The sequence below is a fragment of the Bombina bombina genome, chromosome 11 (genome assembly GCF_027579735.1).
Source record: "Bombina bombina isolate aBomBom1 chromosome 11, aBomBom1.pri, whole genome shotgun sequence".
Classification (NCBI taxonomy): Eukaryota; Metazoa; Chordata; class Amphibia; order Anura; family Bombinatoridae; genus Bombina; species Bombina bombina.
In genome coordinates this window covers 54,632,601-54,653,550 of record NC_069509.1, presented here as the reverse complement: position 1 = coordinate 54,653,550, position 20,950 = coordinate 54,632,601, and the positions used below count along the sequence as shown (strand labels likewise).

At 41.7% G+C, this 20,950-nt stretch overlaps 1 protein-coding gene across 1 annotated transcript in view; it reads left to right on the top strand.

Moving 5' to 3' along the window:
• The window catches only part of ATXN2L (ataxin 2 like), a 247,354-nt gene that overhangs the window by 27,045 nt on the left and 199,359 nt on the right, over positions 1 to 20,950 (top strand). The window contains exons 15-17 of the mRNA XM_053694196.1: positions 148 to 217; positions 17,391 to 17,537; positions 18,145 to 18,211. Coding sequence (XP_053550171.1) covers positions 148 to 217; positions 17,391 to 17,537; positions 18,145 to 18,211 — 284 coding nt within the window. The remainder of the gene's footprint in view (positions 1 to 147; positions 218 to 17,390; positions 17,538 to 18,144; positions 18,212 to 20,950) is intronic.

Here is a 20,950-nt window from a genome sequence, read left to right as displayed (position 1 = left end):
TTTTTTTTTTTTTTTTAATATATGCTATGGATACATAAAGCAATTTTTTTTTTTTTTAATCCTTTAAGAAAACTTGTCTTGGCTAGTCAATATTCTTTTCAGGTTATTAGTTGCGTTAAACTTTTTTTTTTTTTTTTCCCATTTAAGTCAAGTAAAGAAGTCTACATTGAATCCAAATGCAAAAGAATTCAATCCTTCCAAACCCCTGTTGGCTGTGGTAAGTGTAAAGCTTATCTCTGTATGCTGTATTTTTGATTAATAACTGGAGTTACCATCTTATTATATAGGTGCAGTATGTCTTTACAGTGTTACAATATGTTACCTATTGCAGGAGTGATGAATCTGATACAAGTAGCACTCATAATGTGCTAGCACTCTTCATATTAGTGACCGCCACACAACTTGGTGTCATTGGCTACAATTGTAGTTGTGCTTGATACATTTCTTAAAAAATCATATATAGAGAGAGATGTTTTAGTGCAAAATGGTAACATGGTCATTTGTGAATTTTTTTTTATTTATTTCCTATGACATGACATGGAGAGTCCACCATCATTCCAATTACTAGTGGGATATTCAACTCCTGGCCAGCAGAAGGAAGCAAAGAGCACCCCAGCAAAGCTGTTAAGGGTAACTGCCTAACCCATAACCCCTGTCATTCTCTTTGCCTCTGTCAATTGAGGTTGTGCAAAGTTGGTGTCTGAAGATATTTAATCCTTTTATGGGTACTTTTCCCTGCTATCAAGGATTGGGGGCTATGCTGTGTCTGTCAATCTCTTTAGTAAGAGGTAATGGTGGCGATTAGCAGTTAGAAAGCGGTGAGGTAGTCTTTGCTTTGTTTCTAACATTGCTGCCCCTTCATAAAAAGCCAGGGTTGGTTACTCTGTTTCCTTTCCACCCAGGATCCTGTCAGAGGATGATGAAGCTGACAGACTGGGAATTGCTGTGACTGCCCTCACAGCAGAAGACCCTGGATGGTAAGTCCATTTATATTGCTATTCCCTTCCCTTGGCAGGTATTCTGATACTGTCGTCAGGGATAAGGGGCAATGTTTATTAGTGACCAGCTGGCACTGCTATTGCCCAGTTAGATGGGTCTAAGACTTTTAGTAATATCCACATCTCGGGATATCAGTCTTGTATGAGCAGCATGACATTAACCGGCATCTTTTTAATGTAGAAGGAAAAGCTCTGGTTATTTGATTCCCTCTGGGGATTTTTTAAATGAAATTAAAATATTTAGCGTTGGTGTAAATGGTGAACACTGTTGCATATGCAGCACTCATTTAATGTATAGTGCCTGCTTCCCATAGCCACATTCGTATCTAAGGCGCTGGGTTATTTGATTGCGTAAAGTATAGGGTGTTTTTTTATAGTATAGTGCTGGTGTAAAGGGCCGCATTGTGGTCCTCACTAGAGCGCTTGAGTCAATATGGCTCGAGTTAATGGCGGCATCACAGATTATAATAGATAATGGCGACATAGCAACTTATTATAGAGGTGCAGCTCTTCGTATGGGGTGCCTGTATTTTAGCCTCTTTCGCTTCAACTAAGTCTCGGCTTGTACTGGGCTTTTTTGTATAACACGCAGCATATTTTTCTGGGCCACTTATACGGCTATGCAACATACAATCATTATCTTTAGCTGTTTTTTTTTTTTTTAATATTTTTTTTTTCTCAAATCATAGACATTTAGGTGATGAGCTCTGAACTGGCAATAGGGAATTTTAGCGGCATGTGCTGCTTATTTATTTAAGTGACTTCTGTGTTAGTACATTCACTCTCTGTCCGGTAAAGTTGATACCATAGAGGGTATTTTTACATGGCGGTATTTAAGGCTCAGGGCCTGTTCGCGCCATATTTTGGTGAAAATTATCAGATAGCTGGCTCATAGAGCTGACTCTTATAAATTAAGCTTTTTTTTCCTGCCAATAAGCACCTAGGATAGGATTCCTGAGTGTTTTATATATCTCTGGGTTTTAATTCTATAAATCTAACTTCTAAGGTCATGTATTTGATACCCAAGGGTATATTATAGTGCAGACCGACATGATATGATGTAGCGTATCATGTCCGCCGCACATAGATAAATGCAGACAGCATACGCTATCGGCATTTATCATTGCACCAGCAGTTCTTGTGAACTGCTGGTGCAATGCTGCCCCCTGAAGATTTGCAGCCAATTGGCTGCTAGCAGGGGGAGTCAATCAACCCGATTAGGTTGATTTCTGTCCACCGCCTCAGAGCAGGCGGAAAAGTTATGGAGCAGCGATCTTTAGACCGCTGCTTCATAACTTCTGTTTCCAGGCAAAACTTCAGGAGTTTGATAAATTGACCCCACCCCCCCAGAGTTGGTGGTTTTTTTTTTTTATACATAATATCTAGAACTGACTGCACTATTTTATATCAACGCAGTTATTCCTTGACTGCTCGGAATCTCCTAAGATTTACGGTGCATTATTATTAAAGCCCACCGTAGACTGTAAATTAGGATAGTCAGAGGCTTACTTAATGCAGCGCTTTATCAGCTCCTGCTTAGTGAATACGTTAGCGGTGGCGCCTCAGTCTCCTCTGTAGACCGGAGGTTTCCCCGTATAAGGAATTTTGTGGTACGTTTTCTACCTTTTTTGGAGTGAGAAATGGTGTTAAAAGGACAGTCGAGTCAAAATATTAAATTTTCATGATTCAGATAGGGAATACAATTTTAAACAACTTTTCAATTGACTAATCATTAAATTTACTTTGTTAACTTGGTGGTAGTTTTGAAAAGCTAAACCCAGGTAGGCTCAAACTGATATCTAAACTGTTGAAAACCGCCTCTTAGCTCAGCATTTTGAAAGTTATTCAGTTGGACAGTACTAGTTCATGTGTGTCACATAGATAACGTGCTCATTCCCGTAAAGTTATTTAGGAATCTGCACTGATTGGCTAAACTGCCTGTCTGTCAAGCACCAAGATAAGTGGGCAGTATTCAGAGGCTTGGATACAAGGTAATCACAGAGGTAAAACGTGTATTCTAACGCTGTTGGTTATGCAACACTGGGGAATCCTATTATATAAAAGGCCAAGTGGCTTTACTTGACAATCCATGCTGTTTGTGGCGAAAGTGGGCTTGGCCGGGTGTGATCGTTGGCGTGGACAGATGTGGCGGGGGCGTGACCCGGCACGGTCGGCGCAACAGAGGGGGGAGGGGGAAAGAGTTAAAGAGGGGAAAGTGCGGGAGAGACAGAGCAAAATAGGGGGGTGGGAAGGGGCAGAGCAAAATAGGGAGGGAGGGGGCAGAGCGCAAAAAGAGAGGGAGAGAGAGCAAGGGGTGGGACCGCTGTACTGCAAAAAATGGCCCGTGTGAACGGGCTTTAGGACTAGTGGGTAATAAAGGGATTATTTCTTTTTAAACCATAAATTCTGGTGTAGACTGTTCCTTTTTAAGGAGTCGTCTTGTTTTTAAGCCTGATGGTGTTTGTCGTATGAGCTGCTTATTCATTTTTTTTTTTTTTTTTTTTTTTTTTGATTAGAGATTTCTTTCCCAGACAGGATCTCAATAAGGGAACTCTATTTGAGTATTAAGTGCTTCTGAGGATTTTATATATACCCTTCTTATGGAAGCGCTCATGTCTATTCTTTATTTCATAATAAAGGATCAGTTTTTACTATTCTCCTTGTATTCAGCAGGGTCTGTTGATTACCTAATGAGATCCTATTTAATCTGTATATGCACGGATCTTTCTTTGCCAAGTATTGGCAGGGATTCCCCTGCCAGTTACTGCAATCTAGTGGTAGTTTTTACTGACATTACGGTTGGCATTGATATTTTAGAAATCTGGTACTTTTTTTTTTTTATACAATATGTTCTGTTTATGTCCCATGACATAATTCTCACTGCGCCTCCCATATATTTATGCTGCCCTAATCCTGATAGCCTGAGTAAGATTACCCAGGCCTTATCCTTTTTCCACAGGGCTATGTGGGGGAGAGGACCTCTAAAACCTGCTGAGCTGTCTGGCAGAATGTAAAGGCAAGTGCTGACTTTTTATTCTGGGTCGGTGATAAAGATCTCAGGAAGTGGAGCACTTGATTTAATTGGGATATAACACGTATATATAAAAGGAGGGAATTCAGTGACAGCATGTTATTAGCAGGCACTGGGGCTGAGGAGACTGTTTCGGTGGCTTTATCTCTGGGGGCCTTTTATTGGGCTGAGGGTAAAGGACTCAGTGGGTGATTCTTTGGTCACATATTTGGGCTAAGCTGCGATCTACAATGCGGTAGCCAAATTTGCCCCCAGGTTTGCTTAAGGTTTAGTTAGCTCCCGGTGGCATAGTTGTTAAAACAATAATAATGGCGACCGGGATCTTGATTGTTGTAACGCCCACGATGGGCGGAGCTACGGGTGGCGCTAATTTGGGCTGCACTCTCTAATTTCGTAAACGGGACAACTGCTTAGCGCAGAAATTAGTGTTTACAGAGAAGTGGGTCCGGACAGCGATACAAGCTGCGTTTGGGACCTTTTTGTAATCATATTGCACACAGTTTTGAGAATGGATGAACAAGTCTCTACTGAACACAATTTTTAATGTTTCCTTATAAGTGGGATCGGAAAATGCTACTATTGCTACGTTCCGAATCCTTTTTGATCAGTTTTAAATGCAGTACCGTTTTTTTTTTTTTATGTTAAATTATCCTTCTGCACACAAACACAAGGAGTTCACTTGAAATAAAGTTTGGGTATTAGAAGGGTTGATGGGCACCTCAGCAAGCTTTTGCTGAGGTGTAGATGGTTCTGTAGTAATTGTGTATTTTAGTTTTTTCTGCACACAAAGTGTTTCTTTTTAACGTTTAAAGAGACGGTAACTTTTTTTTGTGTTAATTTTCATTCAATTTTCCTTTTTTTTTTGTTTTGTTTTTTCTGAACCTACTCCTAAGGCGTATGCTGTTTAGGAGTCTGACAATGGTCAAGCTATGCCACAAATTTCTCCTATAGTGTCCAAAAAAAATGTATGGCCCACATAGTGCCCTGCGCTTCCCCTCACACTCCGTTACTATGCATTTCATGCATTGTCTGTTTTTCCCACGCTGTAGGAAAGAGTACAATAGGACATATTTTCTATCATTTAGTGTGATTGATTCAGTAGTTACTATTCCAAATGTTTCTTCCCTGTAACCTGAAAGAGGAAGATTCTTCGGTAGTATCTGAGACACACTCAGATGGGGTAATAAATATCCTTATCTGATCCTGTGGTTGTGTTCTTTCAGTTTTAGCCTGAATACCTCTATTGCTTGAGGTTTTAGCTACCCTGGGCGACTCTGACTCTACCGGTGTACTCTATCCTAGAGAGTCCAGTGAGTTATAAGGGAGAGTCCGGGTATACCTTTTTTTTTCTCCATCCCTTATATTTATAAAGATGTTTCTCATAGCCGACTCAATTAAGTAGGCTTGGCAAACAGTCCCCAATGTGGAAGGAGCGGTTTCCAGCTTAGCTAAGAGAGCTACTATACCCATAGAGGATAGTTGTGCTTTCAAAGATCCTATGGAGGGGTTACTCAAAAGATGTATGTACACCAGGGCTTACAATGGCAGCCAACTGTGTGCATTGCTACAGTTGCTAGTGCGGCGGCATACAGGTTTGATGCTATTAGGTCAAACTCCCCTGGATGAAATCCAGGATAGGATAAAATCCAGGATAGGATAAAAGCTCTTAAATTGACCAATTCCTTTATTAGGGATGCTTCCCTTCAAGTTATCAAACTGGGAGCAAAGATTTCAGGTTTTTCTGTTCTAGCTCGCAGAGCCTTATGGTTAAAACCTTGGTCTGCGGATGTATCTAAGTCTAAGCTGTTAGCAATCCCTTATAAGGAGAAGACCTTGTTTGGACCTGGCCTGAAAGAAATTTTCTATATTATTACAGGAAGTAAGGGTTATCTTCTCCCTCAGGATAAGAGAAACAAACAAAAGGGACGACAGTGTAATTTTCGTTCCTTTCGAAATTTCAAGGGAAATTCATCCTCTTTCTGCCTCCAAGCAGGAACAGTCTAAACTTTCATGGAGACCAAATCAGTCTTGGAATAAGGGAAAACAATCAAAGAAGCCTACTATTGAATCAAAGGCCCAGGGATAAAAACTAGAGTTCAGAAGTTTTCCTCCCAGAGGCAAGTTTCTGCTTTCAAGATTATCTGCAGGCCAGACAAAAAGAGGTGTTCTTACACTGTGTAGGAGACCTCTCCGACCTGGGAGTGATTGTTCCTGTTCTAATTCAGGAACAGTGTCTGGTATTTTATTCCAATCTGTTTGTGGTTCCCAAAAAGAAGGGAACCTTCAGACCTATTTTATATCAAGAGTCTTAGCAAGTTCCTCAGAGTACCAACCTTCAAGATGGAAACTATTTGTTCCATTCTCCCCTTAATCCAAGAGGGTCAATTTATGTCAACTGTGGATTTAAAGGACGTGTACTTGCATGTTCCCATTCACAGGGATCATCACAGGTTTCCAAGGTTTGCCTTTCTAGTTAAACACTTCCAATTCGTGGCTCTGAATTTTGTTCAAATGTTCTGGGTTTGCTGTTAGCGGTGCTTCGGTTACGGGGCATTGCAGTAGCGCCCTATCTGGATGACATCCTAGTCCAGGTGCCATCCTTTCAACAAGCAAGATCTCACACAGAAAAGTTATCCTTCCTGCGATCTCACGGATGGAAGATACATTTGGAAAAGAGTTACTTGGTTCCAAAGACAAGGGTAACTTTCTTGGGAACCATAATAGATTCCCTATCCATGAAGATTTTTCTGACACAAGTCAGGAAATCAAAGATCTTCAATACTTGTCTAGCTCTTCAGTCCACTCCTCGGCCATCTTTAGCTCAGTGCATTGAGGTAATCGGGCTGATGGTGGCAGCAATGGATATCATCCAGTTTGCTAGGCTTCATCTCAGACCTCTGCAGTTAAACTTGATCAGGCAATGGAACAGAGATTTTGCGGACTTCCTCGATTACTACTGGAGCAGGAGTCGAGGGATTCTCTTCAATGGTGGTTGTCTCGGGATCATCTCTCCCAGGGAACCTGCTTTCGCAGACAATCTTGGGTGATTGTGACAACATACGCCAGCCTTCTAGGATGGGGAGCAGTCTGGGGCTCCCTAAAGGTTCAGGGACTGTTCTGCCTATAAACATTCTGGAGCTGAGAACGATCTTCAATGCTGTTCTGGCCTGGCTGCAGTTAGCCTCGGTCCAGTTTATCAGGTTCCAGTCGGATAACATAACTTCAGTGGCTTACATCAATCAGGGAGGAACAAGTTGTTCCTTAGCGATGACGGAGGTAACCATAATAATTCAGTGGGCGGAAACCCACTCTTGCTGGCTGTCGGAGATCCACATCCCAGGGGTGGACAACTGAGAGGCAGAGTTCCTGAGCAGGCAGACTTTCATCAGGGGAGTGGGAACTCCATCCGGAATGGTTTTCCAGCCGGATTCTCAAATGGGGTCAGCCGGAATTGGATCCTCATGGCATCTCGACAGAATGCCAAGCTTCAGAGGTATGGATCAGGGTCCAGGGACCCTCAGGCATTACTGATAGACGCTCTGGCGTTACCTTGGACCTTCAGTCTAGCATACCTATTGCCTCAGTTTGCTCTTCTTCCTCGGGTCATTGTTTGAATCAAGCCGGATAGGGCGTCGGTGATCCTCATTGCACTGGCTTGGCCTCGCAGGATTTGGTATGCAGACCTGCTGGACATGTCGTCTCTTCCTACTTGGAGACTTCAGTTGAGGAAGGACCTTCTAGTTAAACGGCCCTTCATCCAAATCTAGTTTCTCTGAAGCTGACTGCTTGGTGATTAAATGCTTAATTTTATCGAAGCGGGGTTTTTTAGAATCGGTCATAGAGATCACGATTCAGGCTCGAAAACCTGTAATTAGAAAGATTTATCATAAGATATGGTGCAAATATCTCTATCGGTGTGAGTCCAAGGGCTACTCCTGGAGTAGTTAGGATTCCTAGAATTTTGTCCTTTCTCCAAACCCTCTTGGAGAAAGGACAAAAGGATTGACAAGTTCTCTCAAGGGTCAGATTTCTGCCTTATCTATTTTGATACACAAAGGTTTGGCAGATGTACAATCATTTTGTCAAGCCTTGGTCAGGATCAGGCCTGTGTTCAAACGAGTTACTCCTCCATGGAGTTTGAATTTAGTTGTCAAAGTTTATCAAGGGGCTCCGTTTGAGCCTATGCATTCCTTAGATATTAAGTTGTTATCTTGGAAAGTTGTATTTCTTGTTGCTATTTCTTCTTCTTCCAGAGTGTCAGAGCTCTCCGCATTACAGTATGAGTCACCTTACCTTATTTTTCACTCCGATAAGGTAGTTTTAAGTAGTTTCCTATCGGAACATTGATCAGGAGATTCTTGTTCCTCTGTGTCCCAATCCTACTTTTCAGAAGGAAAGGCTTCTGCACAATTTGGACGTGGTTCGTGCTTTAAAGTTTTACCTGCAGGCGACTAGGAATTTTCGTCAGTCTTCTGCATTGTTTGTAGTTTTCTCAGGAAAACGTAAGGGATAGAAAGCTAAGGCTACTTTCTTTTTGGCTGAAGAGCATCATACGTTTTGCATATGAGACTGCTGGACAACAGCCTCCAGACAGTTACGGCTCATTCCACAAGGGCTGTTGCTTCCTCATGGGCATACAAGAATGAAGTTTCAGTGGAACAGATTTGCAAGGCTGCAACTTGGTCCTCTCTTCATACTTTTTCAAACAAGTTTGACATTTTTGCGAGAGGTTCTTCAAGCAGTGGTGGCTTCCGTTTAGGTTCCCTGTCTTGTCCCTCCCGTATCATCTGTGTACTCTAGCTTGGTTATTGAATCCCATTAGTAATTAAGATGATCCGTGGATTTATCGTGTCATTAAAAAGAAAATTTATGCTTCCCTGATAAATGTTTCTTTTTTGACACGATGAGTCCACAGCCCGTCCTGTTTTTGAAAGACAGGTTGTTGGTTATTATAAACTTCAGAAACCTCTGCACCTTATTTCCTTTATCTCCTTTATTTCGGTTGAATGACTGGGTTGGGATCCGTGGACTCATCGTGTCAAAAAAATAGTTATCAGGTAAGCATAAATTCTCTTTAAGACACAAGTCCACGGATCATCTTATATACTAATGGGATATTCACCTCCTGGTCAGCAGGAGGAGGCAAAGAGCACCACAGCAGAGCTGTTAAATAGCTCCCCCCTTCCCTCCCACTCCAGTCATTCTCTTTGCCTACGTTAGTGATTGGAAGAGGTACAGTGAGGTGTTAGTTTTAGATACTTCAATCAAGAGTTTATTTTTAAAGTAGTGCCAAAGTGTGCTGCTTTGTCCTACGGTGTAGCCGTAGTCCATATCAGTCTCTTCGGTAGAGGTTTTGGTGGCTTTAGAGCAATGGGAACTTGTGGGTCATAATTCTCACTGCGCTTCCCATACATTTTATGCTGCCCTAACCCTGATAGCCTAAGCAAGATTACTCAGGCTTTATCTTTCTCCACAGGGCTATGGGAGGGAGAGGACCCCTTAAACCTGCTGAGCTGCCCTGCTGTGGGGCAGAATACAAAGGTAAGTGCTGACTTTTTTTTTTATTCTGGGTCTGGGATGATCTCAGAAGTGGAGCACTTATTGATCTGGGACTTATCTCCTAAATACTAAAGGAGGGTTTTTTCAGCAATAACACATTAGGTGGCACTGGGCTGAGGGGAAAAATAAGTGGTTTTATATATGGGGACCTTGTGTTCACTAGGGCTGAGGGAAGATAGCCTCTAAATGAGTTTAAGCTGCTGTCTAGCAAGCGGTAGCCCTATCTGCCCCCAGACTTCACTTATAGTCGGTTTGCTCCCGGTGGCTTATTTGTCTTTAACTTTCATAATGGCGACCAGGAGTTTTGTATTGTAACGCCCACGATGGGCGGAGCTACGTGTGTCACCAATTTCGGCTGCGTACATCTTTCTGTTTACAATGTACTTAGTGTTTTTCCCGCTTCAGAGAACGGACAACATATACAATTACGTTCCGGACCTCTTATGTCTAGGAGTCTGACATCATTTTACAAAATAAAGTTGTGTTTTTTTTTGTTTTTTTTTTTGGTAAAGAAGTAGTAACGTTCAGATGGGTACCTCAGCAGGGTTTGCGGAGATGTTGACACGTTGGGCAGTAACTGCGTGCTAAGTTGCCTTCCTGCTGCACATAAAAATAAAAAATTGTGTTAACATTTAAAGGAACAGTAAAGTGTGTTTTTTTTTTTTTGTTTTTTTTTTTATACATTTTTCTTCTAAAAATTTAAACTGTTTACTTGATTATCTCAGACAGGATGGACCAAGGGGCTCTCTTGTCTTTAGCTTGATACATAATGGTACCTTCAATCGTTTTCTCATCTATTGTGAGAAAATTATTTTATAAAGAGACTTTCTCCTATGGCTCATGCTTTTTAGGAGCCTATTGTCAAGGGTCAAACTATGCCACAAATTTCTCCAGTAGAGTACAACAAAATTTATAGCCCACATGCAGTGCCCTGCGGTTCCTTTCACTCCATTTGTAGGTACCTTGCATTTCAAACATTGTCTGTTTTTCCCACTCCTGTAGGGAAAAGTGCAAGAGGATATTTTTTCAATCAGTTACGTGTGATTGTTTAGTAGTGGCTATTACGAAGATTTTTTTTTTCCCTGTAACCTGACAGAGGAAGTTACCTCTGTAGTTTCTGAGGGAATTCTTAGACTCGGATGGGAGTAGTTTCCCTATCTGATTCTTGGGTTTTTCTTTCAGTTGTAGCTTGATTTACTTCTATTACGTAAAGAGGTTTTTGACTACCATGGGCGACTCCGTCTACCGGCGTAGTCTATCCTAGAGTCCTGTTACTTATACTAATATTGTGACGCGCCCTTCATGGTGGATGTATTTCCTATACCAGATAGGGCTACAAGGATAGTTGCCCAGGAATCGAAGAATTTGGTTATTACCTTTTTTTTCTCCTTTCCTATATTAAATAGGATGTTTGCAGTAGGGAGATCCTGTTCCCATAGTGGATAGTTCATTTTGGAACTGATGCAGGAATAGAACCCTATGACAGGAAGTTTCAGGGTTTAAATGGATAACTTGCGGTTGGTAGGGCTACTGTCTCCAGTGTGGCAGAGTGCTGGTTTTATGTGTTGTCTGTTTCTATTGGACAGAAACTCTCTCCCTTTCGAAGGAAAAGTGTAAAGGCCTTTAAGTGAGTAATCTCCTTTAATAGAGGAGTGATGGGCACTAGGATTCAGGCTTTACCATATTGACCCGCAGAGCATTATGGTTAAGATATTGGTATGGGGTTGTTTTATCTACAGAATAAGAAATAAGCGAGAGGACGTTGGGGAAAAAATACTTTCCCTCCTTCTCCCAAGAAGCAGTCTAAGCCTGCTGTTACCCCCAGCCAGGCTTAGAATAGGGGAAAACAGCCCACGATTCCTGCTGTTAAATGAAGGACAGCTTGAGGGGCGTGTGCCTGTTTCGTAAAGGAGCAGGTTTTTCCTCCTTCGATCAAGCTTTGGGTTTGTGATTTCAGGTCACTTGGGAATTTTGTGTCCCTGGAATACAAATTAGAGTTCAAGACTTTTTTCCCAGGTGCAGGTTTCTGCTTTCAATATTGTCGACAGACCAGACTGTAGGAGAGGACGGTCTTACACTACATAGGAGACCTCTCCGACCTGGGAGTGATAATTCCTCTTTCAATTAGAACGAGGGTCTGGATTCAGTCCAGGAGGGTCAATTTATTGACACTGGAGGATTTGAGGACATGTTTTTCCATGTTCCTATAAACTGGGATCATTACAAGTTTCTTCAAATCCACCCCAAGGTGCTGGTACTTTGTGTTGTACCATGTATGGCTGTCCTTGGAAGTAAGGAGGCTTGTGTTCAACTAAAAGCTCATTCTTTAAATGGTTCTGGGATCGCTGTTGGCAATGCTTCGGCCACGGGGCATTGCAGTGGAACCTTTATTGGACGACCTCAGTAGTCCAGGCGCCATTCTTCCAACAAGCAAGTTTCCACACGGAAATGGTATTATCCTTCATGAGATCTCAGGGATGAAAGGTAAATTTAGGAAAGAGTTCCTTGGTGTGTTTCTTTCTTGGGAATAATAGATCCCATCAATGAAGATTTTTCTAACCGTAGTCAGGAAATCAAAGATTTTCTATACTAGTCTATTCCTTCAGTACACTCCTTGGCCGTCTGTGGTCCAGTGCATGGAGGTAATCGGGCTTATGCTGGCGGCAATAGACATCCCGTTTGCTCAGTTCCACCTCAGACCTCTGTAGTCAAACATGCTCTGTCAATGGGACGGAGATTATACAGACTTGTCTCCTTGAGTAACTCGGGAGTAGGAGACGAGGGATTTTCTTCAATGGTGGTTGTCTATGGCTTATCTATCCCAGGGAACCTGCTTTCGTAGACCGTCTCGGATGATTGTGACAACATGCCAGTCTCCTCGTGTGGGGAGCTGTCTGGGGTTCCCTAACGGCTCAGGGTGTTTGGACTCAGTCGTTTCTTCCTAAAACATCCTGGAACTGCGAACGATCTTCAATGCTCTTCTGGCCTGGCTCCAGTTAGCCTCGGTCCACTTTGTTAGGTTCCAGTCGGACAACATACCTTCAGTGGCTTACGTCACTCAGGGAGGAACGATGAGTTCTGTAGCGATGACAGATGTTTCCAGGATAATTCAGTGGGCGGAGGCCCATTCTTTGCTACCTGTCGGCAATCCACACCCTAGGGGTGGTCAACTGGGAGTCGGACTTCCTGAGCAGGCAGACATTTCATCTGAGGGAGTGGGAACTCAATCCAGAAGTGTTCTCCAGCCTGATTCTCGAGTGGAGTCAGCTGGAATTAGATCTGGCAGAATGCCAAGTTCCCGATATACGGGGCAGGGACCCCTGGGCGGAACTGACAGATGCTCTGGCGGTTCCTTGAATTTTCAGTATAGCATTCTTGTCATCTGTTTGCGCTTCTTCCTTGGGTCATTACTTGAATCAAGTGAGAGGGCATCACTGATCCAACCCCTGCTTGGTTTCGCAGGATTTGGTGTGCAGATCTAGTGGATGTCTTCTCTGCCACCTTGTAGACTTCATTTGATGGACCTTATGAATTCAAGGGTCCTTATTTCTCATAAATTTAGTTTCTCTGAAGCTGACTGTTTGGAATTGAACGTTTAATTGTAATCAAGCGAGGTTTTTCTGACTCAGTCATAGAGACCATGATTCAGGCTCGTAAGCCCGTAATTAGAAAGATTTACCATAGAATATGGTGTAAATATCTTTATTGGTATGACTCCAAGGGCTAATCATGGAGTAGAGTTTGGATTCATATATTTTTCTTTTCTCCGAGATTGAAGAAAGGTTTATCGATAAGTTCCCTAAAGGGTCAAATCTCGTCTGTCTCTTTTATTTCACAAGAGTCTGGCGGATGTTCCAGATGTACAATCATTTGTCAGGCCTTGGTCAGGATCATGCCTGTGTACAGATCGGTTACTCCTCCATGGAGTCTGAGTTTAGTTCTTAAGGTTGTTCAAGGGGCTCTTTTTGAACATATGCATTCCTTAGATATTGAGTTGTTAGCTTGGAAAGATTTATTTCTTGTTGCTATTTCCTCTGCTTGTAGAGTGTCAGAGTTCTCAGCATTGCAGTATGAGTCTCCTTACCTTATTTTCCATTCAGATAAGGTAGTTTTATGTACTACATTCAGATTTTTCTCCTACGGTTACTTCCGATCGGAACATTAATCAGGTGATTGTTCCTTCCTTGTCCTAATCCTCCTCAGAAGGAACGACTCTGTACAGTCTGAACATGGTCTGTGCTTTGAAGTCCTGCAGACTGAGAATTTTCGTCAGTTTTTTTCTTTGTGTTTTTCTCACGAAAACGTAAGGGGCAGAAGGCTACGGCTACTTCTCTTCTTTTTGACTAAAGAGTATATCCAGTGAGGTAGCTCCGTTGGGGATTTACCCTGACTACAAAAGCCTGTCTAATGGTCCCGGCTGGGCCGACTCAGCCCTTCATCCTTCCATTGTCGATAAGATGAGTACCATTACATACGTTTTGCATATGAGACTGCTGGACCGCAGCCTCCAGAAAGTTACGGCTCATTCCATGAGAGCTGTTGCTTCCTCATGGGCATTAACGAATGAAGCTTCTGGAACAGATTTGCAAGGCTGCAACTTGGTCCGCCACACTTTTTTCAAAGTTCTTTAAATTTGATACTTTTATTTCGGCTGAGGCCGCTTTTGGGAGAAAGGTTCTTCAAGCAGTGGTGCCTTCTGTTTAGGTTACCTGTCTTGTCCCTCCTGTATCATCTGTGTACTCTAGCTTGGGTATTGAATCCCATTAGTAATTGAGATGATCTGTGGACTCATTGTGTCTTAAAAAAGAAAAGAATGTATGCTTACCTGATAAATTTATTTCTTTTTTGACACAATGAGTCCACGGCCCGCCCTGTTCTTTTAGACGGGTTGTGGGTTATTGTAAACTTCAGACACCTCTGCACCTTGGCTTTTCCTTTCTCTTCCTAACTTCGGTCGAATGACTGGAGTGGGAGGGAAGGGAGGGGCTATTTAACAGCTCTGCTGTGGTGCTCTTTGCCTCCTCCTGCTGACCAGGAGGTAACTATCCCATTAGTAATTAAGATGATCTGTGGACTCGTGTCAAAAAAGAAATAAATTTATCAGGTAAGCATACATTTTTCTTTTTTAGACCTTTGGGTGTCATCTCCTCAGGATTTCATCCTTCTAGATGAAGAATATTATATAAGTACTTATTAGGAAATGGGACCTCTTTGTCATTTTTATTTCCCTGCATTTGTGTTTTTGAATATTCTAAGATCAAATGCTTTTTTTATTTTATCATGAGATCTCATGGTAATTGCTGCCATCTAGTGACTGTTTTGTGTTCATTTTTAATATTTTATGTATATTCGTCTGCATTCTGTCTCTCCTTATTTGGAGACTATCCCGCTGTTGGTAGCATAAGAATTAATTTTCATTAAATATTTTTTCATGGAAATACAGTACTAAAAGCCCTATGGGGACTATGGTAATTAACTGTAATTCAAACTGAGACCAGAGTTCAAGACTCTTTGGGGGCATGTCAGCGTGGTGCTCTGTCTTGCCGTTTCCTAACCTATCTCTTCCTAAGACTCAAAGATATAGAATAAATCCTTTTAGGCCTTGGCCTTTGACAATAATTCCAGTCTGCCTTTTGTTCATCAGTGGCTCAATGCATGGAGGTGATTGGTCTGGTGACATCCATGGACATCATCCCTTTTGCTTTGTTCCATCTGTGATCGCTGCAGCTTTCTATGCTCTGTCGATGGAACAGAGACCTTTTTGGATTTACCACTGAGGATAAATCTGAACCCCCTATCAAAGAATTTCTCTCATGGTGGATGTCACAGGAACATCTGTCTTGGTATTTACTTTCTGAGACCTTGGGAGATTGTGACTGCAGATGCCAGCCTGTCAGGCTTGGGAGCTGTTTAGGGTTCTCAGAAGGCTCAGGGCCTGTAGTCTCGGGAAGATTCCTCTCTTCCCATACTCATTTGGAATTGAGAGTTATCTTCTATGCCCTATCAGCGTAACCTCAACTATCTTTAGTCCAGTTTATCAGATTTCAGTTGGACAACATCCCCTCTGGCTTACATTATCCACCAGGGAGGGACTTGGAGTTCCTTCATCATAAAGGAGGTGACTCTCATATTCTGTAGTGGGCGGAAGCCCACGATTGTCTTCTATCTGCCATCCACATTCCAGGAGTGGACAACTGGGAAGCAGGTTTTCTGAGCAAGCAGACAGACCTTTCATCCCGGGGAGTGGGCTCTCCATCCGGAAGTGTTCTCTCCGATATCCCTCAAGTGGGGGGTTCCAGAGTTGGATCTGATGGTGTCCCGCCAAAATGGCAAGGTTCCAAAGTACGGTTCAAGGTCAAGAGATCCTCAGGCTGTTCTGATAGATGCTCTAGCGGTTCCTTGGAGGTTTTCTCTGGCATATCTGTTTGCTCTCCTTCCACAAGTCGTTGCTCGTATTAAACGGTGGAGAGCATTGGTGATACTAATAGCTCCTGCATGGTCTCGAAGTATCTGGTTCGTGGATCTAGTGAGGATGTCATCTCTACCTCCTTGGAGGTTACCTCAGAGGAAAGAACACCTACTTCAGGGTCCTTTCCTCCATCCAAACCTAGATTCTCTGAAGCTAACTGCTTGGAGATTGATCGCCTAGTTCTGTCTAAACGTGATTTTTCTGAAGCGGTCATTGAAACTGATTCAGGCTTGAAAACCGGTTGCTCGCAAGATTTACCAAAAGATATGGCATAAACCTTTGTTTTTCATGCTGATACAGAGGTCCTTCGTACTAAATTAAGTTTTCTCCCTAAGGTGGTTTTGGATCGAAACTAATCAGGAAATAGTTGTTCCTCCTTTTTACCCTAATCCTCCTTTTGCATAACTTGGATTTTGTGCAGGCTCTAATATTCTACTTACAAGCTACTAAAGATTTTTGGCAATCTTCTGCTCTTAGTTTTCTCTGAAAAACATAAGGGTCAGAAGGCCACTTCTACTACTGTCTTCTCTGGTTGAGAAGTATAATTCGTTTGGCTTATGAGACTGCTGGACAGCAGCCTCCTGAGAGAATTAAGACTCATTCGACTAAGGCGGTCTCCTCTTCTTGGACTTTCAAAAATGAAACTTTTATGGATCAGAGTTGCATGGCGGCAACATCGTCCTCTCTATTTTTTCAAAATTCTACAAATTTGATACTTTTGCCTCAGCTCAGGCCTCTTTTGGGGGAAAGGTTCTTCAATTGATGGTGCCTTCTGTTTAGGTCCTCCTACCTTATTCTCCCTCCCTGTTCATTCTGTGTCCTCTAGTTTGGGTATTGGTTCCCACTAGTAATTGGAATGACGTTGTGAACTCTCCATGTCATCGGGGAAAAAAAACAAAATTTATTCTTATCTGATAAATGTCTTTGTTTCCGGACATGGAGAGTCCATGACCCCACCCTCTTAATTATAATTCGGCAGTTTTTTGAGTAAACCTCAGGCACCTTTTTCACCCTTGTGTTTTTTTTCCTTCCATTTCTTTCGGATGAATGACTGGGGGTTATGGGTAAGGCAGTTACACTTAACAGCTTTGCTGGGGTGCTCTTTTCCACCTCCTGCTGGCCAGGAGTTGAGTATCCCACTAGTAATTGGAATGACGTGGACTCTTCGTGTCCGGAAAGAAATTTATCAGGTAAGCATACATTTTGTTATTGCTGTTGGCAATTTTTACACATACAAATAGTGGTTCGCTGTACCTAGTCTAGTAGTTATTTGTTTTGTTACGTGTACTGTGTTAATCAAACTTTTTTTTTTTACTTTTGTGTGTCTGTTTAGAACAAAGCAACAAGTACACCAACCTCACCCGGGCCCAGAAACCATTCCTCCACAACCACCATCCCAATGCTGACAGCTGGACAGAGTGGGGTGTACAGCCAGTATATTTCCTATATTCCACAGATACACATGAGTCAAGCTGTGCAGGTAAGGACTAACCACCAATCTCCTGTACATTTTTTTTTTAACTTTCCTTTCAAATATCTATCGTTCTCGCATCTCAAAGATTCAGAATTTAACTATTTTTGGACAATGGATCAAAGCCTCTATAAATGTCTGTTATAAATGTTCTTGATGTATTGTCGTTAAAAGGGAATATTTATAACTTTTCCCATCAAATACATAAAAGAATAACCTGTATTCACCATCAGGGATTGTAAAGCCGCTTTAAGTAGTTTTTTCTCAAACCATGTACTTAGTGTGAATTTTTTTTATTTTTATTTTATACTTGGAATTGTAACCAAAATCTTTCCATTCCTTAACTACATTCACTTTAGCTCACACAAGACTTCATTTGGATGTCAAACCTTAGTGGCTTGCAAAATAATCTGAAGCAGTGTCTTACAGCTTTAGTCGTAGTTGGGTAACATTTTGGTGAAAGGAAGACCAAAGCAAATGTATTTAACGGTTTGAGTTATACCTGTGTAATCAGTTTGCACATAAATCTGCACCTTCAGCCACATTTTGGGTCATTACAAATCTGAATACTTTGATAGAGCATTGTAGCCTAATGGTTTTTCATTTTCTGTTATAGGCTCCTCAGATGTACCCTTACCCTGTCTCAAACAGTGTTCCAGGTCAGCAGAAGTATCGAGCAAAAGGTAAAATGCTTTGTAGATATCATAATTCATATATATCTCTCTCAAATAACAAAACGCAGAGTGATTAAACAGAAGAAAAATCTAAATTAAATAAATTTTTTATGTGGCCACCTTTTGCTTTCAAAATGGCTTCAGTTTATTCTGGGTACACTTGCAGTTTAAAGTTCCTGGCAGGTAGGTTCCAAACACCTTGGAGAACTAACAGTTCTTCTGTGGTTGTGTAATCCCAAACAGATCAGGCCTCTTTTAGGGCCATACCATCACTTCCAGGACTCCTTGTTCTTCTTTACACTGAAGATAGTTCTTCAGTACGTTTGGCAACAGAAATTTTTTTTGCAGCATGACAATGACCATAATCAGATGCCTCCCTGATGGTACAGCATAAGTTTCTCCCTGTACTTCTCCGCAACTCCATTTGCAGAAATGCAACCCCAAAGTTGCAAGGAATTTCCACCATGCTTCACTGTTGCCTGCAGCCAGCCATACTTGTAATTTTCTTTTATGCTTTTTCAATAGCCAAATATTTCAAATTTTGACTTTTTTTTTTTTTTCTGCACCCCAATTCCTGTGTTTTCGTACATGGTTGCGTCGCTTGGTTTTGTTTCCATGTTGGATGTTTGGTTTTTGGCCACAAGTCTTCCATGAAGACCACTTCTGACCAGAGTGCTCTAGACAGTGGATAGCAGAAACCAGTGGGACTCTGATGGTATCTTCCAATTACGATGGAAAGAAAGCATGTGTCTGATGCATTGTTTTCTTTATGACACGAGTCCACGGATCATCTAATTACTAATGTGGAATATCAGTCCTGCCAAGCAGGGAGCGGCAAAGAGCACCACAGCAAAGCTTTTAAATATCACCTCCCTTCCCTCCAACCCCAGTGATTCTCTTTGCCTACGTTAGAGCAAGGAAGTGGTAAAGTTAGGTGTTAGAAAAGATTCTTCAGGCAAGATTTTATTATTTAAGTAGTGCAAGATTGTGTTGCTTTGTCCTAGGGTGTAGCCGTAGTCCATATCAGTCTCTTCAGTAGAGCTTTGGTGGCTTTAGAGCAATGGAACTTGTGGGACATAATTCTCACTGTGCCTCCCATGTAGTTAATGCTGCCCTAATACTGAAAGCCTGAGTAAGATTACTCCGGTCTATCCCTCCTACCCCAGTCATACTCTTTGCCTGCGTTGGTGATAGGAAGTGGTAAAGTGAGGTGTTAAACTCTTGATTGAAGAATCTTTTCTATTTTTAAAGTAGTGCAAGATTGTGCTGCTTTGTTCTAGGGTGTAGCCGTAGTCCATATCAGTCTCTTAGGTAGAGCTTTTGGTGGCTTTAGAGCAATGGGAACTTGTGGGACATAATTCTTACTGTGCCTCCCATACATTGATGCTGCCCTAATCCTAATAGCCTAAGTCCTAATATATATCCTAATAGCCTAAGTAAGATGACTCAGGCTTTATTCTTTTCCACAGGACTATGTGAGGGAGAGGACCTCTCAATCCTGATGAGCTGCCTTGCTGTCGGGCAGATTTTTAAAGGTAAGTGCTAACTTTTTATTCTGGGTCTGGGAAGATCTCAGAAGAGTGGAGCACTTTATTAAAGGGACAGTCTACACCAGAATTTTTATTGTTTTAAAAGATAGATAATCCCTTTATTACCCATTCCCCAGTTTTGCATAACCAACAGTTATAATAATACTTTTAACCTCTGTGATTATCTTGTATCTAAGCCTCTGCAAACTGCCCCTTTATTTCAGTTCTTTTGACAGACTTGCAGTTTAGCCAATCAGTGCCTGCTCCCAGATAACTTCTAGTGCCCGAGCAGTTTTATCTATATGAAATACGTGAACTAACACCATCTAGTGGTGAAAAACTGTTAAAATGCATTCTGAAAAGAGGTGGCCTTCAAGGTCTAAGAAATTAGCATATGAACCTCCTATGTTAAGCTTTCAACTAATACCAAGAGAATAAAGCAAAATTGGTGATAAAAGTAAATTGGAAAACTGTTTAAAATTACATGATCTATGTGAATCATGAGTTTATTTTGGCCTAGACTGTCACTTTAAATTTCAGGGGACATAGCTTCATTTCTTTCATGTAATTAGCAAGAGTCCATGAGCTAGTGACGTATGGGATATACATTCCTACCAGGAGGGGCAAAGTTTCCCAAACCTCAAAATGCCTATAAATACACCCCTCACCACACCCACAATTCAGTTTTACAAACTTTGCCTCCTATGGAGGTGGTGAAGTAAGTTTGTGCTAGATTCTACGTTGATATGCGCTCCGCAGCAGGTTGGAGCCCGGTTTTCCTCTCAGCATGCAGTGAATGTCAGAGGGATGTGAGGAAAGTATTGCCTATTTGAATTCAATGATCTCCTTCTACGGGGTCTATTTCATAGGTTCTCTGTTATCAGTCGTAGAGATTCATCTCTTACCTCCCTTTTCAGATCGACTATATACTCTTATTTATATACCATTACCTCTGTAAAAAAATATGGGCGTCACTATTGTCTCCACATTATTTAAGTCTCATTTTTTATTGCTTCTGGTTGCTAGAAGCTTGTTCACTGGCATTTTTTTCCCATTCCTGAAACTGTCATTTAAGGAATTTGATCAATTTTGCTTTATATGTTGTTTTTTCTATTACATATTGCAAGATGTCCCACGTTGAAACTGAGTCAGAAGATACTTCTGGAAAATCGCTGCCTGGGGCTGGAGCTACCAAAGCTAAGTATCTACTGTAAACTTA